We start from the raw sequence: 27380 nt of genomic DNA on the forward strand, positions 1-27380 counted from the left end.
TTATATCCTGGGAGATTGCCTGGGAGAATCAGGTCTTGTGAACTTAATTGGTGTCAAAATCCATGCTGAGGAGAGCAGGTGAATGATTAACTATCAACCAGAATTTCTAAATATAATTAACCTTTCACAGGGGAGTCCTCAAAAGGATTGCAGTTGTTGCAGACATGTCTGTGATTTTTATTCTGTTCCTGGTTTTCATTTGGCCAAATTTTAGGGATGATAAGTCTGCTCTCCCTGGCTACCTCAAAGGATAGGAAACAGCATCTCTGATTTGGGACTTTGTGAAGTCTGATGATATTCAGGCCTGCATATTCAGAATGCAAGCCTGAATTGTTGAATTTCTTTTTCTTTTGTCAAGCTACATTCCTAGAGGGACTGAATGAATCAGGAGATGATCTGGAAGAGGAGTTGTAGCAGTTATTTTGTCCCTTTAATGGGTGTTAGAGTAGATTTGAGTAGCCTTTTGGACTTTTTTTAAGTCCAAAGTTCTTTGCTTCTCCGGACGCTTCAGCAATTCTCTTTTAAAAAAGGGGTACCTAGGGAAGCTAGGCAGGAGGGAATCCTCTTCAGGGAACTCTGGAGCAATTTCGGCAATTCCACTCTCCAAGGTGAATTGACAGAACCCTAGCACAACTTTAACTGCCTTCCTTAATGGAGGCCAGGAGGAAAACGATAAGGCAGGTTGACCTGACCATGCTGAGACACCGTTCCCGTGGACTGGAATAAGGATGATAACACCACAGACAGAAGTAGAAACTTGCTTCTTTGAGGTCTAGTCTAAATAGCACAGGATTGGGAGTTAGGAGACCTGGGTTCTAATCCTGGCTCCTACACCTTGTCTGCCTGGTGACCAGAGCACGTTATCTTACATCTCTGGAACTTAATGTCCTTCATTTTGTAAAATAGGGATGAAATATCTGTTCTCCTTCCCACGTAGTGAGACACTTGTGGGGTAAAGATGGTGTCCGATCCAATTAGAGTGTATCTTTCCCCATGCTTGGCATAGAATAAGCACTTAAATATTATTCTTATTATTATTCCGCTTCTCATGCCCTACACTGGGGTTAGAGTCCTGCCACTGACTGATCAATCCAAATCATCTCCCTCCTGCTTCCGATCCTACTTTCAATCCTCCAGAGAAGACATTTCAGTCATGGGCCGAGGCATTCATTAATTCAGTTGTATTTATTGAGTGCTTATTATGTGCAGAGAACCGTACTAAGCACTTGGGAGAGTACAATATAACAATAAGCAGACACAGTCCCATTAATTTATTAAGGACTTACTATATGCCAAGCCCTATATAGTAAGTAAATGCAGTCTCTGTCCCAAGTGAGGCTCATCCCATTTTACAGATGTGGAAACTGAACCATAGAGACATCAAGTGACTTGCCCTAGGTCACACAGGAGGCCAGTAGCAAAGCTGAGATTAGAAACTGGGTCTCCTGACTTCTGCCTTGTGTTCTTTCTATTGCTCAGCTGTCAGTTTTTATTCTGGTATTTCTTTCTATTCAAATTAAGCCTGCCTCACCCTCCACCCCCTTCCAAATCTCCTCAAAAGTCCTTTTTGTAAATGAACCTTTGTTAACCCGGCCCGGAAACATCCTGAGCATCAGGAGTGTCAATGCTGTGCCTCAGCAGAATTTACCCATACCTAACCCCAAACTACATGGAAACACTAATTGCCCATCTACCCGAACTGCAATTTTGCTGTGGGTGTCTGGGGTTGGATACACTGAAGATATTCAGGGCTCTGTCTATTGAAACAAGTTGAGAGTATTTTTATGTGATAATCCCACCTAACTGTTAATATCTGCTGTATTTATTACTTTTTTATTGTATCTATTAAGTGCTTACTATAAGCCCTGGGGGTAGATGCAAGATCATCAGTTTTTTTCTTGGGGGGTGTATTTAATGGTTATTTAAGTGCTTACTCTGTGCCAGGCACTGTACTAAACTCTGCGGTAGACACAAGTTAATCAGCTTGGACCCAATCCATGTCCCACATGGGGCTCGCAGTCTTAATCCCCATTTTACAGATGCCTTAACTGAAGGATAGGGAAATTATAGACTTGTCCAAGGTCACACAGCAGACAAATGGTGAATCTGGGATTAGAACCCAGGTCCTCTGATTCCCACGCTCGTGTTCTTTCCACTAGGCCACACTGCTAGGCACAGTCTATGTCCAACATAATAATTTCAAACAAATTCTATTTGTTAAATGCTCATATATCAAGCACTGTACTAAGCACTGGCATAGATACAAACTCATCAGATCCCACATGAGGTTCACAGTCTAAGTGGCAGGGAGGACAGGTATTTAATTCCCATTTTGCAGATGAGGGAACTGAGGCACTGAGAAGTTAAGTGACTTGTCCAAGAGCACACAGTAGTTTCGTGGAAGGGCCCGGATTAGAAACCAGTTCCTCTAATGCCCAGGCCTGTGCTCTTTCCAATAGGCTACACTGCTTCTCAATTTAATTATTATTTGCTCACCTTTCCACCATCCCCTCTCTCCTCATCCCCACTTGTTTTCTCTCTCTGCAGCTCTTTTTCCATCTGTCCCCTGGCTCTCTGTCCCCAACCAGCCTGACCTAGAGTATCGAACCTATCCCTCGCTGTCCCTGTAGCTCTCCCGAATCCCGCCCCCCAAGCTCCATCCCTCAACCCGGCTTCCAGCTGCTCCTGAGGGTACTGGGCAGGAGGGACTGTGAGGGAGATCTCTATGGCAGAGAAGAAATGAGGTGGCCAAGGTGGGATAAGGTGAAAAAAAACTGGGGTGCAGAGGAAATGGAGGATTAAATGGCCACAGGAAGGGCAGGGTAAGCAGAGTGGAATGGGGAGAGAGCTAGTGTGGAGGCCAGAAGGAAGGAAAGAGGAAGGGCATGGTGAATAATAAATAAATGAAAAGAGTTGCCTGTGACGGGTCAGGTTGTCCCAGAAATACAACTAACATATATCAGTGAGACGTTTGAGAGACTCTTTTGAACAAAATAATAACTATGGCATTTGTTAAGTACTTATTATGTGCCAGGCACAAGCGCTGGGGTGGATACACGCAAACGGGGTTCAACACAGTCCCCGTCCCACACGGGACCCACAGTCTCGATCCCCATTTTACAGATGAGGGAACTGAGGCCCAGAGAAATGAAGTGACTTGCCCAAGGTCCCACAGCAGACAAGTGGCGGAACCAGGATTATAACTCGTGACCTTCTAACTTCCAGGCCCGTGCTCTATCCACTACACCATGCTGCTTCTTGGGAAAGAACAAGAGACCAGGAGGCAAGGGAGAAAACAGTGCCAGGCACCATAAATATTAAACATGACAACCCAAGGGGCAGCCTACTAATGTACACAATGTGGTCAGGATTGTGCTTCCCACATTGACCTTTTCAGCCACACTTGCATTCATACGTGAATTTCACCATCAGCCATGTCTTTGAATACCAAAGAAAATGAAACAACATGACCTAGTGGAAAGGGCACAGAACTGGGAGTCAGTGGACCTGGGTTCTTATCCCAGCTCTGCCACTTGTCTGCTATGAGACATTGGACGAGTCACTTAACTTCTCTCAGTGCCTCAGTTTCTTCAACCTCCTACTTAGACTGGTGTCATCTTTGACTCGTCTCTCTCGTTCACCCAACACATCTGATCCGTTACCGAGACCTGCTGGTCTCACCTTTACAATATCGCCAAGATCCGCCCTTTCCTCTCCACCCAAACGGCTACCTTACTGCTACGGGCTCTCGTTATATCCCAGCTAGACTACTGTGTCAGCCTTCTCTCTGATCTCCCTTCCTCCTCTCTCGCCCCGCTCCAGTCTATTCTGCACTCCGCTGCCCGGCTCATCTTCCTGCAGAAACGTTCTGGGCATGTTACTCCCCTTCTTAAACACCTCCAGTGGTTGCCTATCAACCTCCGCTCAAAATACAAACTCCTCACTCTAGGCTTCGAGGCTCTCCATCACCTTGCCCCTTCCTACCTCTCCTCCCTTCTCTCTTTCTACTGCCCACGCCGCACGCTCCGCTCCTCCGCCGCCCACCTCTTCACCGTACCTCGGTCTCACCTATCCCGCCATCGACCCCTGGGCCACGTCCTCCCGCGGTCCTGGAATGCCCTCCCTCCTCACCACCGTCAATCTAATAATAATAATAGTAATGTTGGTATTTGTTAAGCGCTTACTATGTGCCGAGCACTGTTCTAAGCGCTGGGGTAGACACAGGGGAATCAGGTTGTCCCACGTGGGGCTCACAGTCTTAATCCCCATTTTACAGATGAGGTAACTGAGGCACCGAGAAGTTAAGTGACTTGCCCAAAGTCACACAGCTGACAAGTGGCCGAGCTGGGATTCGAACCCATGACCTCTGACTCCAAAGCCCGTGCTCTTTCCACTGAGCCACGCTGCTTCTCAATCTAATTATCTTCCCCTCTTCAAATCCCTACTTAAAGCTCACCTCCTCCAAGAGGCCTTCCCAGACTGAGGTCCCCCCTTTTTTCCCTTTGCTCCCTCTACCCCCCCTTCACCTCTCCGCAGCTAAACCCTCTCCTCCCCGCTCTCCCTCTCCTCCTCCCCCTCTCCCTTCCCACCCCCTCAGCATTGTACTTGTCCGCTCAACTGTATATATCTTCATCACCCTATTTATTTTGTTTATTTTGTTTAATGAGATGTACATCACCCTGATTCCATTTGGTTGCCATTGTTTTTATGAGATGTTCTTCCCCTTGACTCTATTTATTGCCATTGTTCTTGTCTGCCTGTCTCCCCCGATTAGACTGTAAGCCCGTCAAAGGGCAGGGACTGTCCCTATCTGTTGCTGATTTGTACATTCCAAGCACTTAGTACAGTGCTTTGCACATAGTAAGCACTCAATAAATACTATTGAATGAATGAATGAATCCCCATGTGGGATAGGGATTGGGTCCGACTGGTTAACTTGTACCTACCCCAAGTGCTCGATACATAGTAAGTGCTTAAACACCATTAAAAAAAAAAACAAATTATATATAAAAGCCTCCGACGCCTCTGAAGCCACTTGAGACTATTAAAGATGGGGCCTAGCTCAGGTAGGAAGTGCTGCTTGTAAAGAAATGGCTTTTAGTTTCCTGCGGGGCTAAAACATTTTCCTAGAAATGAATCAGTAATAGTTATTGAATGCCTAATACGTGCAGAGCACTGAACTAAATGTTTAGGAGAGTACAATAGAGTCGATAGACACGATCCATCCCCCCCAGGAGCTTACAACTACCTTTTGCAGTTTAACGTTCACGCGTCAATTGATGAGGCTTGAAAAAGCCTACCGATCTATTTATATTGGTCATTCCTCTCAACGCCCTCTTCCCATGGTTGCTGCTTATAGAAGGAAGGCTTAATAGCTTGTCTAATTACTTGTATCATCCTTGTTGCTGCTTGTATAAGTGAGATTTAATGACTAATGCAGCAGCTAGCGGCTGAACAGGAGCATCAGAGTGCTAAAGAACGGAAAAGGACAGTGGTGGCCCAGAGAGAGCAATACTTGTTCGCATGGCCACTAGCCAGGAAAGGAGTCAACATGGAGGTATTAGATGAGCTGTGTCTTTCAGGAGGAGGGCTCCCCCACTGAGACATAGGCTGGACACCCAGCCTTCATGAGAGGCCTCACCACAGAGATTCAAACGCTTGGCAACGTCCTTAGCAGGGAGCAGAGTCACAGCTGAAAGAGGAGGAAAGTCAAAGAATGCCTCATCATTCCACACCGAGGCTACTGTGCACGGAAGGCTACCGTATGCATGGACCTCTGGTCTAATTGGTCAAATCCTGGGATGACCTCCAAAACCATTGTGCAGGCCTAAGGACTAGGCATTTTCCCCCCGCTGAAGGATGGGGACCATGTCTAATTCCCACCTGTGCCGCCTCTCCCAGTGCTAAGCACAGTGCTCTGCAGACAGTAAGTGATTAATACTTACCTCCTTTCATTCATTCAATAGTATTTATTGAGCGCTTACTATGTGCAGAGCACTGTACTAAGGGTTTGGAATGAACAAGTTGGCAACAGATAGAGATGGTCCCTGCCATTTGACAGGCTTACGGTCTAATCGGGGGAGACGGACAGACGAGAACGATGGCAATAAATAGAGTCGAGGGGAAGAACATCTCGTAAAAACAATGGCGACTAAATAGAATCGAGGCGATGTACATCATTAACAAAATAAATAAGGTAATGAAAATATATACACTTGAGTGGACGAGTACAGTGCTGAGGGGATGGGAAGGGAGAGGGGGAGGAGCAGAGGGAAATGGGGGGAAAAGAGGGTTAAGCTGCGGAGAGGTGAAGGGGGGGTGGTAGAGGGAGTAGAGGGAGAAGAGGAGCTCAGTCTGGGGAGGCCTCTTGGAGAAGGTGAGTTTTAAGTAGGGTTTTGAAGAGGGGAAGAGAATCAGTTTGGCGGATCTGAGGAAGGGAGGGCGTTCCGGGACCGCGGGAGGACGTGGCCTAGGGGTCGACGGCGGGATAGGCGAGACCGAGGGACGGTGAGGAGGTGGGCGGCAGAGGAGCGGAGTGTGCGGGGTGGGCGGGTAGAAAGAGAGAAGGGAGGAGAGGTAGGAAGGGGCAAGGTGACGTAGAGCCTTGAAGCCTAGAGTGAGGAGTTTCTGTTTGGAGCGGAGGTCGATAGGCAATCACTGGAGTTGTTTAAGAAGGGGAGTGACATGCCCAGATCGTTTCTGCAGGAAGATGAGCCGGGCAGTGGAGTGAAGAATAGACCGGAGCGGGGCGAGAGAGGAGGAAGGGAGGTCAGAGATAAGGCTGACACAGTAGTCTAGCCGGGATATAACGAGAGCCCGTAGCAGTAAGGTAGCCGTTCGGGTGGAGAGGAAAGGGCGGATCTTGGCGATATTGTAAAGGTGAAACCGGCAGGTCTCGGTAACGGATAGGATGCGTGGGGTGAACGAGAGAGACGAGTCAAGGATGACACCGAGATCGCGGGCCTGAGAGACAGGAAGGATGGTCGTGCCATCCACGGTGATAGGGAAGTCTGGGAGAGGACCGGGTTTGGGAGGGAAGATGAGGAGCTCAGTCTCGCTCATGTTGAGTTTTAGGTGGCGGGCCGACATCCAGGCGGAGACACCCTGGAGGTGGGAGGAGATGCGAGCCTGAAGGGATGGGGAGAGGACAGGGGCGGAGATGTAGATCTGCGTGTCATCTGCGTAGAGATGGTAGTCAAAGCCGTGAGAGCGAATGAGTTCACCGAGGGAGTGAGTGTAAATGGAGAACAGAAGGGGGCCAAGAACTGACCCTTGAGGAACTCCAACAGTTAAAGGATGGGAGGGGGAGGAGGCGCCTGCGAAGGAGACCGAGAATGACCGGCCAGAGAGGTAAGAGGAGAACCGGGAGAGGACGGAGTCCATGAAGCCAAGGTGAGATAAGGTATGGAGGAGGAGGGGATGGTCGACAGTGTCAAAGGCAGCAGAGAGGTCAAGGAGGATCAGAATGGAGTAGGAGCCATTGGATTTGGCAAGCAGGAGATCACGGGTGACCTTAGAGAGAGCAGTCTTGGTAGAGTGGAGGGGATGGAAGCCAGATTGGAGGGGGTCTAAGAGAGAATGGGAGTTAAGGAATTCTAACCTTTTCTCCTCCCTGACCGCCGTCTTCAGCTGTTTGCTCGCCAATGGCTTCTACCCCACTGCTTTCAAACATGCTCAGTCATTCATTCAATCATATTTACTGAGTGCTTACCATGTGCAGAGCACTGTACTAAGGGTGGGGGCTTACAGTGAACCCCTCCCTAGACCTTTAGGTCTCTCCAGTTATCATCCCATGTCCCTCCTACCGTTCCTCTCAAAACTTCTTGAGTGAGTTGTCTACACTGACCTCCACTTCCTCTCCAATTCATTCCTTGACCCCCCTCCAATCTGATGCCTCCTCCCTTTACTCTTTCGAACCTGCCGTCTCAGATGTCACCTTCTTGCCAATCCAAGGGTCTCTTCTCCATCCCAATCATCCTCAACCTCTCAGAAGCCTCTGACACTGTGGTCCACCTCCTCCACCTGGAAACATTATCCAACATTGGCTTCGCTGACTCCTGGTTCTCCTCTTATCCCTCTGGCCACCCACTTTCAGTCTCTTTTGCAGGCTCTTCCTCTGCCCCCCAGCCCCTCTCAATGGACTGATCATCACCAGTGATCTCCTCACAGCCAAATCAGTGGGTTTTACCCTGTCCTATTCTTTGAACTCTAGGTCAGGTTCCACGCCTGGGATCACTCACTGGTTTTTTCCCCCCCCGGGGTGAGATGGTGCTCACTTGTTTCTCCTCCAGTCAATCAATTAACAGTATTTACTGAGCAACTATCATGTGCAAAGAACTATACTAAGCATTTAGAGAATACAGTGGAGTTAGAAGACACTCCCACTACCCTCAAAGTGCTTACATTCAATCTCTCTATGGGCTCACTGACCATTCCTTCTAACTCTTATTTGCTGGCTTTGCCTGTGTGCCCTGGGGGACTTCAAACTCAACATGTCTTCATCAGCATGTATCTTTCCCCCTCAACTCACTCTTCCCCCAACATTTCCCATAACAGACAAAACCACCACCACCCTCTCTGCCCCAGAAGCCTACATCCTTGGTGTCATTCCTGACTCTTTGTGCCCCGTCCAATCTTTCCTTCAATCTACTGACAGATCTTGAGAGTTTTTCCCGAACACCATCTCCCAGATCCTCAACTTCCTCTTTGTCTTATGCTGTCGAGTCGTCCCCGACCCATAGCAACTCCATGGACACATCTCTCCCAGAACGCCCCACCTCCATCTGCAATTGTTCTGGTATGTATCCATAGAGTTTCCTCGGTAAGAATATGGATGTGGTTTACCACTGCCTTCTTCCAAGAGGAAAACTTGAGGCTCCACCCTTGACTCTGTCCATGCTGCTGCTGCCCAGCACAGGGGAGTTTTGACTTGTAGCAGATGGCCTTCCATTCACTAGCCACTACCCAAGCTAGGAATGGAATGGGTAGGCCTCTGCTTGACTCTCCCTCCCATAGCAGAGACTGGTAGGGTATTGGAAACTCTCCAGATGCAATCCTGAGAGGGGTAAAAACTTCTTTGGCTATATTATTGCATTAACTTTCTCTTGGTAGCTTTCTCGCTGCTCTTCCAACCTCCAGGCTCTCTGTCCACCAATTTCTACTACATGCTGCTGCACGGCTCATCTTCCTAAAGTACTCCTTGTTTTGTGTCTGCCTCCCCAGTGCGTTGTACACTCCTTGAGGACAGAGATCATGTCTTCTAATTTTATTATACTCTTCCAAATGCTTAGTGGAGTAGTCTGCACACAGGGAGGGGCTTCACTGTCTATCCTTGATTATCGATTTTCCATCTCTGTCGATAACACCACTGTCCTCCCTGGCCTAGGAGTTCGCAAGCTTGCCGTTTTCCCTGACTCTGCCCTGTCCCTCAATTTTCACATTCCATCAACTGCTAAATCAATTAATCAATCAATGGTATTTGAGTGCTTACTGTGTGCATAGCACTGTATTAGTGCTTGGGAAAGTACAAGAGTTGGTAGACACAGTTCCTTGCCCACAGTGAGCTTACAATTTATTCCTTCATTCATTCAATCATATTCATCGAGCGCTTACTGTGTGTACTAAGAGCTTGGAAAGTACAATTTGGCAACAAATAGAGACAATCCCTACTCAACAACAGGCTCACAGTCTAGAAGTGGGGAGACAGACAACAAAACAAGTAGATGGGCATGGACATTAATATAAATAAATGGCAGATAGTTTCTAATAGAAAGTACCCAAAGGTCCAAATACATAAACAATGCAGAAGGGAGAGGGAGTCGGGAAAGAGGACCTAATCAGGGAAGGCCTTTTGGAGGAGATGGGACCTTAATAAGGCTTTAAGGGGGAAGGGGAGGTGATAGTCTGACATTCATTCATTCATTCAATAGTATTTATTGAGCGTTTACTTTGTGCAGAGCACTGTACGAAGTGCTTGGAATGTACAGTTAGAAGCAGCGTGGCTCAGTGGAAAGAGCACGGGCTTTGGAGTCAGAGGTCATGAGTTCGAATCCCAGCTCTGCCACTTGTCAGCTGTGTGACTGTGGGCAAGTCACTTAACTTCTCTGGGCCTCAGTTACCTCATCTGTAAAATGAGGATTAGGACTGTGAGCCCCATGTGGGACAACCTGATTCCCCTATGTCTACCCCAGCGCTTAGAACAGTGCTCTGCACATAGTAAGCGCTTAACAAATACCAACATTAATTAATTAATTACAATTCGGCAACAGATAGAGACAATCCTTGCCCAGTGACGGGCTCACAGTCTAATCGGGGGAAAAAGAAGGACAAAAACAAGACAACATAATCACAATAAATAGAATGGGGATGTACACCTCATTAACAAAATAAATAGGGTAATAAAAATATATACAAATGACAAAATATACACAAATGACAAAAATATATACAAATGACATCAGAGGGAAGAAGCCAGTGAAGGGTCAGCAGCGAGATATATGAGATCAGAAGTGACTGTGCAGGCTGAGCTGTTTTAGGAGATTAGTAGGGTAAGTTAGGAGGTGGTGGGAGTTGACTGAGTGCTTTCAAGTCAACAGTAAGGAGTTTCTGATGCTGAGGAGTTTGATCATTTTTCGGTTCCATCATTTCTCCCCGGTCCACACCATTCTCTCCACCTATTCCAAGCTCTTGGCACCTCAAGCATAAACTACTGCATCATCTTTCTCACCCACCTTCCCGGCTCCTGATGTCTCCTTCAGTCTGTTCTCCAAGCTGTCACACAAATAGATCATCTCCTTGATGGGTTTCTTGGTGCTCATTTCTGCACTCTTCAAAATTCCCCAATGGCTCCCCATCAAGTAGAATCTTCTATTTTCTTCAAGACCCTCCACTAATATTATCTTTCTTACACGTTGGCTCTCTTCACCCCCTGCTCGGCAGCTCGTACTCTCTGCTGCTCTCAAGCTCACCTTTTAACTACACTTTGCTCTCGACTCTCTCATCTCAGACCTCTTGTTCAGCCTCAAATTCCCACCCAGACCTAACAAACCCACCCAGGCCACAGCTCTATCTTCATAGCTCGCCTAGAACCCCAACTCCTCCAGGGAATCTTCCCCAATCAATTCACAACTCCTAGATCAACCTGCTTAAGGATTTTTTTCCTCCCCTCACTACTTATAGACATATGCAGATTTTTATTTTCACTGCATATTTATATATTCAATTATTGGTTTAGTTATTCCACCCTGGCATAGAGGCACTACTCCGATATATATTCTTTCTTCCGCTCCCTTCATTTGTAAATATTTTTGCCTCGGCAATTACAACTTAAACCCTCTGAGGGCAGTTACAGTTACAGTTAATACAGTACCTAGCACTTAGTACTCGATGACTGGCCAGCCGTATATTTAAAATAATCCCGTTTCTTGGGGAGAGCTTTCATGGTGCTTGAGCTTTCTGTGTACTGCAAGAGGCTTCCAAGATTTATAGAATGTTGAATGTTTCCTTGATTTCCTACATCATTTTGCAATGGCCCTGTGGCTGAGCAATCGTGCTCCACTTCCTGCACTAGTAGTAGTGATAATATTTATTTAAGCACTTCCCGTGTGCTGAGAACTGTACTAAGTGCTGGGATTTAGAGCCTATCAAATTGTTTCCTGATGCGGATCCTTGTGCAAACGCTCGCCCACCCGGATGCATTCGCTAGCCAGCTTTCTCCCAGTACCCATTTTGGAATTTGAACTGGCACTCCTCTCCCGCCAAGTGATATCCCCGCTTCTGATTTTACAAATCACTCAACTCAGGTAAGTCGGCCACCACATAGGATAAAATTCGGTTCCTAGGGCCAGCCTGCCTTCTGCCTGGCCCCAGTTCTTCACTGGGGTAGGAAAGCAAGGTGTATTGGAGGACCGGGGAACTGAGTAAGAGAAAGAGGTGGGGGTAGAGGTGTGGGTGCCAGCAATACCAGGACACCTATAGCAGCGTGGCTTAGTGGAAAGAGCCCGGGCTTGGGAGTCAGAGGTCATGGGTTCGAATCCCGGCTCGGCCACTCGTCAGCTGTGTGACTGTGGGCAAGTCACTTAACTTCTCTGTGCCTCAGTTACCTGATCCGTAAAATGGGGATTAAGACTGTGAGCCTCACGTGGGACAACCGGATTACCCTGTATTTACCCAAGTGCTTAGAACAGTGCTCTGCACATAGTAAGCACTTAACAAATACCAACATTATTATTATTATAGGCCCGGGACTCCTTGCCAATTCACCCAATGTTTCCTTTCCCTGCAGGACACCTTTTGAGAGCCCTGGTCCCCCACCCATTCCCACCCCCGGGAATGTCTGCATTAGGAACATGGTCTAGCGCCCCGAGACCTATAGGCCCGGGACTCCTTGCCAATTCACCCAGGGTTTCCTTTCCCTGCAGGACACTTTTTGAAAGCCCTGGTCCCCCACCCATTCCCACCCCCGGAAATGTCTGTAATAGGAACATGGTCTAGCGGTCATGGGTCCCGAGGGTAGGAGAACTGGGCTCACATCCCAGCTCTGCCTCTCACCTGCCGTGCGACCTTGGGCAAGTCACACGTCTTTCCTGGGCCCGTTTATTTGTCCAGTTGGGGCTAAGTTGCCCGTTCTCCCTCTCCCTTGAACTGGGAGCCCCACGCGGGACAGGGACTGGATCCGGTTGCTCAGCACCCACCCCAATGCTTAGTCTAGTGCCTGGCACCAAGTACCCACTTGACAAAAACCCCAATAACTATGGTCTGCAGCTTATACCGTATGGTTTTTGGCAGCCGCCGGACACCGCGGCCTCCGAAGCTAAACGAAGCTCATTGCGAATTTTGTATTTTCCCTCGCAGGGAAGCCAAGGGAAGCCGAAAGGCGATGCTCCCCAGTGGGTCGGGACTGGGCCGGGGGGAAGTGTACATCCCCTTGATTCTGTTTATCGTGATTAAGTTGTCTTGCTTTTGTCCACCTGTCTCTCCCGATTAGACCGGGAGCCCGTCATTGGGCAGGGATTGTTTCTATCTGTTACCGAATTGTACATTCCAAGCGGCGTGGCTCAGTGGAAAGAGCCCGGGCTTGGGAGTCAGAGGTCATGGGTTCAAATCCCAGCTCAGCCACTTGTCAGCTGTGTGACTTTGGGCAAGTCACCTAACTTCTCTGTCCTCAGTTACCCCATTTGTAAAATGGGGATTAAGACCGTGAGCCCATGTGGGACAACTTGATCACCTTGTATCCTCCCCAGCGCTTAGAACAGTGCTTTGCTCATAGTAAGCGCTTAACAAATGCCATCAATCTTATTCCAAGTGCTTAGTGCAGTGCTCTGCACAGAGTAAGCGCTCAATAAATACGACTGAATGAATGAATGGAAAGAACGTGGTCCGGGGGTCTTCCCGGAGCGCGGTGCGGGTGGGGGCCCGCCTCCTCGGATCCAAGGGGGATCCGAACTCGTCCCCCCACGGTTTCGGGGCCCGGCCTGCCTCGCCGGGCTCGGGGCGATGTGCGGTCTGGGCTTCCGCGGGAGGACAGCGGTACAAGAGACGGCGGGCAGGGAAGAAGGCCAGCGGCCCTCGGTCTCAGGGCCCGGAGGTGTGGGAGGCTCGGCCCGGGGACACGTTAGCTCCCTAGAGAGCCTCGGCCTCCTCCTAAAGGGCATCACCTGCTTCCTCACCCCAGGCACCGCCTGCTCCCCGCATACCGCTGCTCCCCGCACACCGCCCCGCTGCTCCCCGCACACTGCCCACATCCCCCCTCGCTACTCCCCGCATCCCCCCTCGCTGCTTTCCGGACACTGCCCGCATCCCCCCTCGCTGCTTTCCGGACACTGCCCGCATCCCCCCTCGCTGCTTTCCGGACACTGCCCGCATCCCTCCTCGCTGCTCCCCGCACACTGCCGGGCTGCTCCCCGTACACCGCCCGCATCCCTCCTCGCTGCTCCCCGCACACGGCCCGCGGGCCCGTGTCTCCCGCTGGAAGGAAGCTGATCTTCCCGAACCGGAGCCGAGCGGGGAGATGCCTGATGGGGTCCCCTCCCTCCCTCCCGCCCTCCCGCCCGGGGAGGCGCTCGGCCGGGGCGCCCGGGGGCGGGGACGGGGCGGGGCCTCCTCCCCGAGCTCATTATGCATGCGGCGGGCGCGGCCCCGGATTGGCTGACGGGGCGAAGGGGGCGGGGCGCGGGCGGGTCCGGGCGCCGGCCGGCCGCTCCGCAATGGAAAGGTGCGGGAGCGGGGCGAGAGGCGGGCGGCGGCCGGGAGTGGGTGCGGGGGGCAGCGGGGGGTCCGTCCCCGGGGGCTCCGGCCTCCCCGCCCGCGCCGCCCGCTCCTCCCGCTCCTCCCGCTCCTCCCGCTCCTCCTCCTTCTGCCAATGCGCCTCCGGGGAGCCGCGCCCCGCCGCCCCCCGCCGTCCCCCGCCGCCGCCGCGATGGAGGCCAGCCTGAAGAAGTTCACCGTGCGGAGGTTCTTCTCCGTCTACCTCCGCGGGAAATCGCGCTCCAAGAGTTCGACTTTCGGCCGCTTCGAGGTAAAGGTCGGCGGCGCCGCTGCCTCCCCCTAACCCCGGGGCCCCGCGGGCCTCCCTCCCCCCGGCCGGGCGGGGATGGGCTCCCTCCGTGGCCCGGCCGCCGCGCCCAGCGCTTAGGACAGTGCTCGGCACCCCGGAGGCGCCGGGGAGACACCGGCCGATGAATGAAGGAATGAAGGAAGGAATGAATGAATGAATGAATGAATCCTTTGTTCGGAAAATGCCCTTTCGGGCCAGCGTTTCTGGAGAGGACAAGTCACTTTCCTCCTTCCGCCGCCGCCGCCGCCGCCGCCGCCTTGGGCGATGGAGAGCGTCAGCCGAGGGCCGGGCCGGGGGGATTCCTGGAATTAACCCCATTTCCTTTCCTAGTCGTCGCTCTCCATCCCCTTATTCGTAGATTTCAACTCCTCTTTCAGCGGCACCCGAATGGCCAGCCTGCGCTCCGAGTCCGGGCTTGGGAGTCCGAGGGCATGGGTTCGAATCCCGGCACGGCCCCTGGCACTTCACTTCTCTGGGCCTCAGTGACCTCATCTGGAAAATGGGGATGAAGACTGAGCCTCATTACTCAGCCGGATTACCCTGTGTACCCCAGCGCTTAGAACAGTGCGCTGCACAGAGTAAACGCTTAACAAACACCAACATTGTGAATAATGGTATTTAAGTGCTTACTCTGGGCGAAGCACTGTTTTAAGCGCCGGGGGTGGATCAGAGGTGACGAGGGTGTCTCACGTGGGGCTCCCAGTCTTCACCCCCATTTTCCAGTTGAGGCCCAGAGCAGTGAAGTGACTGGCCCAAAGTCACCCAGCTGGCAAGCGGCGGAGGCGGGATTAGAACCCACCACCTCTGACTCCCCAGCCCGGGCTCTTGCCACTGAGCCACGCTGAGTGGGACCGACGAAAGGGAGGGTTGATTTTTGCCACCAGACACCGTCGTAGCCGTACCGGCCCCTCCTATTACATTTCAGATTGGATTTTCTTGACTATGCGTGGAAAGAGCCCGGGGTTGGGAGTCACAGGTCATGGGTTCTAATCCCGCCTCCACCACTTATCAGCTGTGTGACTTTGGGCAAGTCACTTCACTTCTCTGGGCCTCAGTTACCTCATCTGGAAAATGGGGATTAAGACTGTGAGCCCCACGAGGGACAAGCTTGTATCTACCCAGCGCTTACAACAGTGCTTGGCATGTAATAAGCGCTTAACAAGTTCCAAAATTAAATGAATTATAAAGGCCTATGGAGATGATGCCCTTCTCCCACCTGCCTCGATCTCTAGTTTCAGCAGAACCCAAATCACTCTGCCTGTAAATTTTGGACCAGGGTTAGTCCAGACGGAGAGATTTTTGCTTCGACTGCGTAGCCAAATTGAAAAGCCGAAGACATGCTGAATGGCGAAGGGAGATCATTCTACAATTTTCCAATTTGACCTCAGACCTACGGCTTGGTTTAAAAATAGTATGTAAACCCAGCGCTTAGAACAGTGCTCGGCACATAGTGAGCGCTTAACAAACACCACCGTTGTTATTCGTAAGGGCAGGGAACGTGTCTGTGCTAATTCTGTTTAATTGGACCCTTCCAAGCGCTCGATAAATACGACTGATTTATCGATTTCACCTTTTTTTTCCAATTTTGTCATCAATCCGTTTAATTCATTTCTCTTCAGTTGTTTCCACTGTCTCTGATGATCGTCCACTCCCCGGCGTTAGACGCGTGCAGACTCCCTAAGTCGGTTTTCAAAGTTAACAAGGCTACTAAAGAAGTTCTTTCTTCACCTATCGTAATCATTTCTTTTTCTGTTAATCCTTGCATTCATTCAGTAGTATTTATTGAGCGCTTACTATGTGCAGAGCACTGTACTAAGCGCTTGGGATGAACAAGTCGGCAACAGATAGAGACAGTCCCTGCCGTTTGACAGGCTTACAGTCTAATCGGGAGAGACGGACAGACGAGAACAATGGCAATAAACTGAGAGAAGTCATAGGTTCGATAAAACAAATTCTCATTGGAAGGGGACTTTCCTCTCATACCTAAAAATGAGAATTATCAGCAGTGGGCTGGTACCTCTTCAGGTCACCCCGATGCTTTAGAAAGTTAACTCGGGGACAGGGATGCTTTGGAGAGTTAAACTTATCCGCCAGCACAGAAGAGCAATTCTGGAATGCACTTGCCTTTTCAGCACTTGTTCCTGATTTCCTTTTCACTGCCGCGGATTGGTGAGGAAAAGTTGTGACATGGGGCTTTGAAAAAGCAAAAGTTTTTAAACTTAAACTGGCTCCTTCTTGTGCCCTGGAGAAATCGCATGGAGGGTTGTGCTTAAAGCCAGGGCTACATCTGATGAGAAGTATGCAGTAGGTGCAGACAGGAGATCCGGCCTTTGGGCTAGGGACGGAGAATGGAGATTTATCAGAGACTTGCTGTAGGGGCACTTCTAGGACCGAGGAAACTGAGGAAACTGTTATATCGTGGCACAGCCAAGCCTGGATGGAAAAATTGCCAGTTCCAGGACTCTTTTTGTAGAAGAACCCCACTGCCGGTGGTCTTAGTAGTAGTAATATACTCATAAATGAAAAAATAAGTGTTAATGGCTCAAATCCTGGGGCCGCATTAAACATAGCATGTAACCTTTACTTCTAAAGTTATTACGATTTTGCAGGAGTTCACTAATTTTGTGCAAGTGACCCAGAAGAGTGATGGAGCGAGGAAAGGCAAACAGGAAAAAAGATTACTGACTCTCCCTTCCTTTCTTTGTGAGAATGAAAATAATCTGTTTTGATTTTTTGGAAAAAGGCAAACTCAAAAGAGGAAAATGTAAGGTTATTTTTGGGCTCGCATCAGTTCATCACCATCTGACTATAGGCAGAGGTCAGGGAAATGTAGGCGCCAGAAAAGATGCCCAAAGTGTGGCGTATAGAGGTAGAAATACATAGACCTTATCTTTAAAGAAGGGAAGGCCTAGTTTCAGGCTGCTAATGAAAAAATAAACGTAAGAATTTCAATCAGATAAGCTCAAGCCAAGTGATTTTGAGAGAGGGGAACCAGCATTTTTGCCTGGTAGGGAAGAATTGCCACTGGATCTGACAAAAATATGCTATATCCAGCTTAGATTTTGCAAGGCTGTTTTTCTGGTGAACTTCACTGACTCCATAAATCTCCATATTGTAATAGAAATAGGAAAGCACCGCAGTTGAAGTAAACTTAAAACAGTATCATTCATTTGGGAAATACTTTCTTGGTGTCTTTTCTATCCTCAGGATCCTGAGGTTTCTAGTTGTTCCAAGCTCGTCATAAATTCAGAAGTGTCTCTGTCAATCACAGGCTGAAGCTTCACCACTATTAAGGGTCTCCATATCCCTGCTGATATTTGATCTGAATTCCACAAATATTCCCTTGGGGCAGGTAACTCTTTGGGATAACAGGAAGATCTGCCTGCACCTTTCCCCAGTGTTATTCAGGGGAGCATTATCTGCCCTCTAGCATTCCCCCTGAAGGACCCAGACCTCAGACCCTTATCCTGGTTGCAGAACCTGGATGATTTAAGGAAGGAAGAAAGTCCCAGACTTTCCCAGAATACCAGCCATGTCAGTTCTCCCGCCCACCAGGACCAGGGGAGGTCATGGGCTCCGTCTCTTTTCCTGGTTAAATGTTTCCCCCGGTATGGTACTCCTCATGAGGATATTTTGGGGATGATGCAAGGAAGAGATGTATTTTGAAATGTACTCTTCAGCTTTCATCATTTCTTTTTCTCAATCAGCAATCAGCTATTCCCCTTCTACCTTACTTCCATAACCTGCCGGGTGTGTGACCTTGAGCAAGTCACTTGGCTTCTCTGTAACATGGGGATTAAATACCAGTTCTCCCTCCTACTTTGAGTGTGAACCCAATGAGGGCAAGGCCAGTGTCCAACCTGATTACCCCAGGGCTTAGTCCAAAATAAATTACAAAATAAAATAATATTTTGGTACAAAATAAACCCTTACAGATACCAACACTGTGATTTATTACAACCCGTCCCACACACTTGGTTCTTCTAAAGCCAGCCTACTCACTGTACCTAGATCTCATCCATCTCATTGCAGACTTCTTGCCCACATCCTCCCTCTGTCCTGGAACTCCCTCTCCCTCCGTAGACAGTGGATACCCGTCTCTCCGTCTTTAGAGGTCATCTCTCCCAGAAACCTTCCCTAAGCCCACTCCTCTGTGTCACCTGTACACTTTGATCCATACCCTTTAAGGACTTGCTATTCACCCCATCCCCAACCCCATCACATTTATATACATCTCCTGATACTCTCCCATCCCCTTATCTGTAATTTGTTTTAATGTCTGTCTCACCCTCTAGGCTGTAAACTCCTTGTGGACAGGAAGCCTATCTACCAACTCTGTTGTACTGCACTCTCCCAAGCCCTTGGTAGAGTGCCCTGCATACAGTGAGTGCTCAGTAAGTGACATTGATTGAGTATATTAGGTCACGGTAGTCGAGATAAACCTGAGGAGAGGCGTGCTAATTGCAGAGGAGAGGTTTCCCTGGAGTGTGCTGTTTTCCTCATCAGGTGAACTCTCTTCTGATGGCAGGTCAGGGACAGACAGCAAGTCAGAGGTCACAGAAGCTATTCTTCCACCTCCCCTGTCAGTAACTGGTCATGGTCATCATCAAATGAGGTGGGAGGGACTGACTCCCAACCTGGCTCCAAACATGTTTCAGGCCCAGTCTCTTCCCATTTTGAGGTGTAATAAGAATCCCCACTAAACTCCAAGTCCCAGAGGCAGCTTCGCCTTCAGGAAAGAGCACAAGTCAGGAGACGTGGGCTTGTGTCCCAGCCATGCCAGTGGTCTACTGTGTGACTTCAGGCCAGTCACTTAAACTCTCGGTGCCCTAGTTTGTAAGATGGGAATAAAGTGTAGGACAGGGGCTGTGTCATATCTCATTACCACGAATCCACCCTAGCCCTTGAACATAGAGTAAGCGGTTAATACCAAAAATTATTATTATGGTTATTGGGATGAATGTCAGATCTGTGTATTTCTCTTCACCTGGATATTTCGATTAGATTGCAAGTACGGGCTCTAGAAATAAGGAGAGAAAGCGAGTATTTTAAAGCCACTTGTCAGGAGGTTTGGCCAGTGAAAGTTTCTGAGAAATGAGAGACCCAGGCAGGATGACGTCCAGAAAAATGATCTCGGTAGCAGAGTGAAGTATGGAGAGGCGAGAAAGACCTTTGAGGAGGTCGATGCAATCATCAAGTTGGCATATGACCAATGCTTGAACTAGGATGGTGGCCATTTGGATAGAGAGGGTGGAGTAGATCCTCGACCTAGGTTGTGTGATTGTCTCCCAAGTGCTTAGTACAGGGCTTCACACATAGTAGGTGTTCATTAAGCACCACTGATCGACCGATTATTGTGGAGGAAAAACCAACAGGATTTAGAATCAGACTGAAAATGGGGGTTGGACCGAAGGGTAATGCTAAGGTTGCTGGTTTCAGAAATGGGAAGAACCGGATGGGTTGCCAACCGTGATGGGAAAGTTATGTAGAGGAGAGAATATGGGAAGTACAGTTTATGACATTGAATTTGAGATGCCAGCAGGACATTAAGGCAGTCATCATGCTATCGTTTAGTCTCTGTCCTCAAATTCCCTTTCTTTTGAGACCCAAGTAACACACTAACACTACCCTTTCTACTGAGCTCAGCTCCCTCCCTCCCCATCCCTTTGACAATCTCATACCACTAACCCCCAGCCCCGCATCACCTCCACAGTCTGCTTCCTTTGCTCCTGTGCATGAGCTGCAGAGCGCAGCTAGTCGAAATCCAGATATCAGGCCGACTTCGTCAACTTCAAACACCTCCTTGCCTGCTTTAAGTCTGCCCTCTTCACTTATCTGGCAACATTATTTTTCCATCCTGATCGACTCCAATGCCCATTGTCCACGCCAGTCGTTTCAGATGTTTAAATCCATCCTCAGACCCCCTGCCCCCCCGACCTCCCTCATCTCACCAGTGATCTCCATCTTGCCAAATCTATTGGCCTCTACTCCATCCATATCCTCCTTGACCCCTCATCTACCTTGGAAACTGTTGACCACCACTCTTCTCTCCTGGTTCTCCTCCTATCTCTCAGACTGCTCACCCTCAGTCTCTTTCGCGGGCTCCTCCTCTGCCTCCCTCCCCCTAACTTTGGGAGTTTCTCATGGCCCAGTTTTGGGTCCCTTTGATTCTCCCCTCCTTTGGAGAATTCTTGCACTCCCATGGCTTCAGTTACCATCATTTTTATGCAGATGATTCCCAAATCTGCATCTGCAGCTCTAATCTCTCTCTCTCTCTGTAGTCTCCTATTTCCATTTGCCTTCGGGACATCTCTATTTGGAGGTCCCACTGATAACCTCTAACTTAACGTGTCCGAAACAGAACTCCTTATCTTCCCACCCAAACCCTGTCTTTCCCCTGACTTTCCCATCACTGCAGATAGCACCACCATCTCCTGTCTCATAAGCCCATAACACTGGCTGAATCCTTGACTCATCTCTCTCATTCAACCCTCATCTTCAGTCTTTCACCCAATCCTGTTGTTTCAACCTTCACAACATCACTAAAATCCACCCTTTCCTCTCCATCCAAACCACTGCCATGCTAACCCAAGCACTTTTCCTATACTGCCTTGATTATTTCATCAGCCTCCTTGCTGACCTCCGTGCCTCCTGTATCTCCCCACTCTTCTCTGCTGCCTGGATTATTCGGTTCATGTTTTCCCCCTTCCTCGAGAAACTCCAGTGGCTCCTCATCCACCTCCACCTCCATCAGAAACTCTTTTCCATAGGCTTTAAAGCACTCGGTCACCCTGCCCCCTCCTACCTTATCGCCCTCATTTTCGACTACAGACTTTGCTCCTCAAATGTCATTCTACTCACTAATTTGATCTCGTCTATCTCGCCGTTGACCCCTTGCTCGCGTCCTGCCTCTGGCCTGGAATGTTCTTCCTCTTCATATCTATAGACCATCACTGTGCTCACCTTGAAAGCCTAAGTAAAAGCACCTCTCCTTCAAGAGGCCTTCTCTGACTAAGCAGTCGTTTTATCCTCTCCCACTCCCTTCTGTTCACCCTTGCACTTGTGTTACTACTCTTTTCTTACCCTTCCCTCGGCCCCATAGCACTTATGTACATATCCGTGACTTATTTACGGGGCTGAGTGTACGGCGAGCAGGGGATCTAGGCAGAGCCTTGAGAGATTAGCGGATGAGCGGTGGATGGCAAGCCGGTGAATGAGACCGAGAAGGAGGACCGGAGTCATAAGAAGAACTAAGAGAGGACTGTGTCAACAAATCTAAGGTTAGGAGAAGCGGGTGGTTCACAGCCGAAAGGTTGAGGGAGTTAGATTTGGCAAGGAGGAGGAGGTCGTTGATGATGCCGGAGAGAGCAAACTCAGTGGAGCGAAGAGGACTGATACCGGATTGCAGAGGGTTGTGCAAACTTTTTTCTTTATACTATATATGTGTGTAATAATATAGGTAATTATGGTACTTGTTAAATGCTTTCTGTGTTACAAGCACTTTATCGAGCACTGGTGTAGATACGGGATAATCAGGTCAGACCCAGTCCCTGTCCCACACGAGGCTCACAGTCTAAGTAGGTGGGAGCACATGTATTGAATCCCCATTTTATAGATGAGAACTCCAAGACACAGAGAAGTTAAGTGACTTTCTCCAAGTCACACAGCAGGTAAGTGGGACTCGGGTTCTAGTCTAATCTAAACTGCCACTTGTCTGCTGTGTGGCCTTGGACAAGTCACTTTACATCTCTGTGCCTCAGTTACCTCATCTGTAAAATGGGGATTAAGACTGTGAGCCTGATGTGGGACAGGGACTGGGTCCAACCTGATTTGCTTGATTCCCCCCAGCACTTAGTACAGTGCCTGGCACAGAGCAAGCTCTTAGCAAATACCATAGTAATAATAATGATTATTATTATTAATGAGGGGTGGGGCCAGGGTTAGAACCCACCTCCTCTGACCCCCACACCAGTGCTCTCTCCACTAGACCGTCATGCTTCAATTTATATTTGTCTTTAAAGCAAAAGAAGCAGCGGGGTTTAGTGGAAGGAGCACGGGCTTGGGAGTCAGAGGTCGTGGCTTCTAATCCTGGCTCCGCCAATTGTCAGCTATGTGACTTTGGGTCAGTCACTTCATTTCTCTGGGCCTCAGTTACCTTATCACTAAAATGGGGGCTAAGAGTATGAGCCCCAAGTGGGACAACCCGATTACCTGTATCTTCCCCAGCGCTTAGAACAGTGCTAGGCACATAGTAAGCGCTTAACAAATGCCATCACTATTATTATTAAAATACCTCTGATAGTGAGGTTCACCTACGAGTGTGTCTGAGCCTGAAAAGGCCAATGCAGGGTCCACAGTCCTGCACTGGGCGTACAAAAAGATTGGCCCTTTCTGGGCACTATCAACTATTATTTTGCCTCATCTCCCTCTGCTCAGAGAGACACTCCCTTTTTGGCGGCAGTGTACCCCACAGGTCTATCCTCAGCAAATGATTCACAGTTTTCAGCTGTGATGCAAGCTTGGCTGAGGCTTTGTTTTACTGTGTCCTTAAAATGCTTCCCTTGCCCTCCTTCTTTCCAGTTTCCCAATTCCAGATCTCCATATAGCAGCTATTTGGGTATCCACTGTGGCTCCTTCTCCTCACCCGGCCCAACCAGCAAAATTACATTAAATTGAACATAGCTCTGATGCTAGGACACTGGCTACATTCTAGAGAAGCAGCGTGGCTTAATGGAAAGAGCCCGGGCTTGGGAGACAGAGGTCGTGGGTTCTAATCCCGGCTCCACCACTTGTCAGTTGGGTGACTTTGGGCCAGTCACTTCACAGGGCCTCAGTTGCCTCATCTGTAAAATGGGGATTAAGACAGTGAGCCCCATGTGGGATATCCTCATGACCTTGAATCTACCTCAGTGCTTAGCACCTAGTCAGTGCTTAACAAATATCAACATTATTCTAGAACTCTATTGCTTGTGATCTTGTCTCCCCTGTTGATACTCAGTAGGGCCGGAAAGTGTCACTGCTTAAGCAGCTGGATGTGCTTCCTTTTGTAGTTCTAGTCTCAAGGCCAGAGAGCGGGTTGGACAACTCTACAGACCTGGTATTAGTCCTTTCTTAGCCCTCATTTTTTCATCTGCCCGAGAACTGATCAGCAAATCGATCAAATTATGATTTTTTCTTCCTCATTTAGTAAAACGTAGTACCCTGGGGTTGTAAGGGAGTGACTATTGCCAGGAACGACTACTCAGCACAGTCTTGTAATATTCTTGCCCATGGTGTACATTACCCAGACTCCTTTCTCTTCCTCCTTCTGTTGGCCAGTTCATTTTAAAAAATGGCTCCACCCCTAGGGTGGATGAAACTCAAGCCAGCCATTTGGGTTTCTTGTTAGCTGTTCAGTTAAAAAGCTGATGAGGAAGGAGGTTAAAAACGATTGGCTAAAAATAGCACATTTTTGATTTCTGTCACACATTACCACAACTAATTGAGAGAACTCTATGTACACATGATCTCATGTACTTTTTAAAAGGGAAGCTGAGATTCTAACGTAGCCAACCACAATGAGAAGCTGAAGCAGGTGTCATAGATTATGTCGGCATCTGTAATGGAAAAAACGCTTCTTAGAAAGTTGAATATTAAAGCTTATCCTGGAGGCTTGCTAGGTAAGTTGCCCCTTTCAGATCTGTTTGGCTTCCATGAAAGCCATTTCTAATTAGAATGTTTAATTTCTAATTAAAATTGGTTTCGTGTTCCAATAATAAAATAGAAAAAATAAAAGAAATTCCTGAGTAATTTGAGTTATCTGGCAATCATATATCCAGCAAAACCATAAGAGGTAACCAAAATTTGCAACGTTTTTGGTTTTTGAAGGCCATGCTTTTCCAAATGCTTCAGAACACTAGGCTTGTTTGCTCACCCAGCATTTATTCTTCGGAGCATGACTTTATTTTCCAGGTGTCTATCTTGTAGCAGTTAGTTATCACAAACCCCAGATTTCATTATTGCCATTATTTTTTTTCCTCTTGCTCTACAAAAGCATCAAAGTGTCACCGTCCCATCCAGAGCTTAATTAGGGGCAGTTCAGGTGAGCCTATTTTAACTGGTGGAAATTCAGGATGAGGAAGGATGAAGTAGGATTTGAAAGGCGAGAAGCCTTCTTTGGCCTTTGCTGCTCAGCAATCACGAAGGGAGACATTTTAACTCAACGACCTTGTTCCATCTTGTTTGCATAACTGATTGAAATGACCTTTAAGGGAATTTCATTGGAAACGTAGATGGAAAGTCTGCTTAGCAGGGTAAGACCTAGGTTTATTCTTTATCCTCCAAGAGTCCGTATCATTTTGGTGCCTGAATCTTCATAAGTACTATTATACGTGACTTACTAAAAAGAAGAACTGCTAGGTAGAATTATTTGAGGCTGTAATTCTATTAAGTGGCTTCGAGATGCAATAATGATTACACTTGATAATAGGATTTGTGTACCGTGAATATTTTTTCATGTTGAAGAAGCTATGAAAGCCTGGGTTTTTAAAGCTATTAGCATAATAGTAAGTGGAAGACCTTTGATGCTTGAATATGGTTCTAGTTTTGCTTTATGACTAAGGAATGCTCTCCTTCTCCCACCAGAAACATCAAAGCGACATTTGTCCTTGGAGATTCTCACATAATTTATAAATACAGAGAACACACGGATGCTGTGCAAATGTAAAATGACACGGGTGGCTCATTCCACTACAATTTCAGATGCGCTGCCAGCTCTAATGTATTGTCTTCCTGGTTTGTTTTTCCCCCTTTTAAAATCTCCTCCCCGAGTCCTTCGAGACCCTTGAGGCACACCACTGGACAAGATTTCTAGTAAAAATCACACCAGGGCCACCGTAGGGATTTCCTAAATGTTCAGTGTCTGATCCTTGAGTCCAGGCCACATTCCCAATTGTAGTGTGAGATCAGACTTCCACTGTACTTAGTGTTCTCTGGTTACAATTGGTGACATCATCATTTTCCATTGCTGAGGAGGAAAAGTAAATGGATAGATTTTCATCAGATTGAGAAGATAGCAGTAGAGCGAGGTTATAATGCAATACTTAAACCTAGCCAAGGTGTCTTTCAAAAGCAAATCTACTGCCTGCTATCAGAATATATCCTCTCAGGTGCCAACCCCTGTCAGCTCTTTAAAAACTTTGCTCCCAACCTTCTCCCCTCCCTTACTGATATCTTCCTTCTCTCTCTCTGATAACTCCTTCCCAGCTACCTTCAAACTCACTCAAATCTCCCTTTTTATATTAAAAAAGGCCTTCTCTGAATCTCCCAACCCTCTGCAGAAATTACCCCATCTCCTCATCCAAACTCTTCAGATGGGTGCGTATGTCCACTGCACCCCACGCCCCATCAATTCTCTTCTTGACTCATGTCAGTCAGTTTTTCAACCCCTTTACTCCACCGAGACTTCACTATCCAAGGTCACCAATGACCTCCTTCTACCCAAATCTAATGGGCTTTATTCTGCTTTAATCGTCTTTGACTGCTCAGCCACCTGTGATGTTGTGGACCTCTGCGTCCTTCTTCAAACACCCTCAAGTCTTGTTTCCTCCTGTTTCTCTGACCACCCCTTATCAGTTTCACTTGCTGGTTTCTCTTCTTAACCTCCTCCCTTTGCTATGGATGTCCCATGAGGCTCTGTTCCAAGTCCCCATCTGGTCTCACTTTACACTCATTCACTCACATAAAGCTGCCACTTTTATGAGAATGACCTTTAAATCTGATCACTAGCTTCTCTCCTCCTTTGCAATCTCACATTTCCTTTAATGTTCAGAAAATCTCCACATAGATGCCCCAAACAGAACCTCAAACTTAACAGGTCTAAAACTAAACTCCCCATCGACCATTCCAAACCCACTCCTGTGCCCAACATTCCCATCTTTATCCAAAACACCAAAGTCCTCCCTGTCCCGGAAACCTGCAACCTTGGTGTCATCCTTCCCCCTTCTGTCTCGCTGTCTTATAGCTCTCATTTCAACTGTTAAACCCTGTCCATCCTTTCTAAGCAACATTTCCCAGTTCTACCTCTTCTTTTCTGTCCAAACTATCACCGCCCTGTTTCAGGCTCTTATCATCTCATTCTTAGACAGCCTGATCGGCATCCCCACTGGTCTTCTAGCCTTCGGTCTCTCCCCACTGTAGTCTATAATGCATGCTGATGCCGGGATCATCTTCATTTGGTATGTGTTTCTCTCTTCCTTTGGTACTTTCAATGACTACAATTTCCCTCCACATCAAACAGAAAAAATTGACCAGTGGCTTCAAGGCTCTCAACTAGCCCTCTCCTTCTTTCATATTAGTTCTCTTCACTGACTACTCACCAGATCCCACTGTTTACTCTTCCCAACCTCTCCTTTTTACTAGACCTCAATATTGACTCTCCTGGTCAAGCCCTTCCTCCTCCCAGGAACTTCCTTCTCCTCCACCAGACTACAACTCTCTCGATCATCAAGGTCCTCATAAAATCCCTCCTCCCTTTCCAGATAGCAGCATTCTCTGATTAATTCCCAACACCCAAGTCCGTCAACCCAATAGGTGTTCTTACCGTATGTTCATTTGTACCCATCCTCTGCATTTAGGTGTAAATGTACATTTGATTGTCAGTTCAGATGTTGATTCTGTCATTTCATCGTCATATTCATACTCATACTCGTCATATGAGTATGTTACATGTTCATGTTACATTTCCTTCTCTCAATATTAAAAAATAATTACTGTCCCTTCCTAGTAATTATACTGAGTAGTAGTAATAATAATAATAATACTAATTACTGTCCCTTCTAGACTGCCA

The 27380-nt window shown here is 48.1% G+C and overlaps 1 protein-coding gene and 1 non-coding gene across 3 annotated transcripts in view; one reads left to right on the plus strand and one right to left on the minus strand.

Annotated features, from left to right (window-relative positions):
* Positions 1–27380, plus strand: part of RPS6KA2 (ribosomal protein S6 kinase A2) — a 432811-nt gene that overhangs the window by 213808 nt on the left and 191623 nt on the right. Inside the window, exon 1 of one of the 2 annotated variants that reach the window (XM_029049086.2) lies at positions 14397–14515. The exons of the other annotated variant lie outside the window; for it this stretch is intronic. Within the exon in view, the coding sequence (XP_028904919.1) occupies positions 14417–14515 (99 nt within the window). The 5' untranslated portion in view covers positions 14397–14416. Of the gene's footprint in view, positions 1–14396; positions 14516–27380 lie in introns of those variants that run through there. 2 annotated transcript variants of the gene reach the window in all.
* On the minus strand, positions 8928–9065 carry LOC114806210. Its single transcript, XR_003754246.1, has one exon. It is a non-coding gene; the product is annotated as a small nucleolar RNA SNORA7 (small nucleolar RNA).

Source organism: Ornithorhynchus anatinus, chromosome 21 (genome assembly GCF_004115215.2).
Source record: "Ornithorhynchus anatinus isolate Pmale09 chromosome 21, mOrnAna1.pri.v4, whole genome shotgun sequence".
Lineage (NCBI taxonomy): Eukaryota > Metazoa > Chordata > Mammalia > Monotremata > Ornithorhynchidae > Ornithorhynchus > Ornithorhynchus anatinus.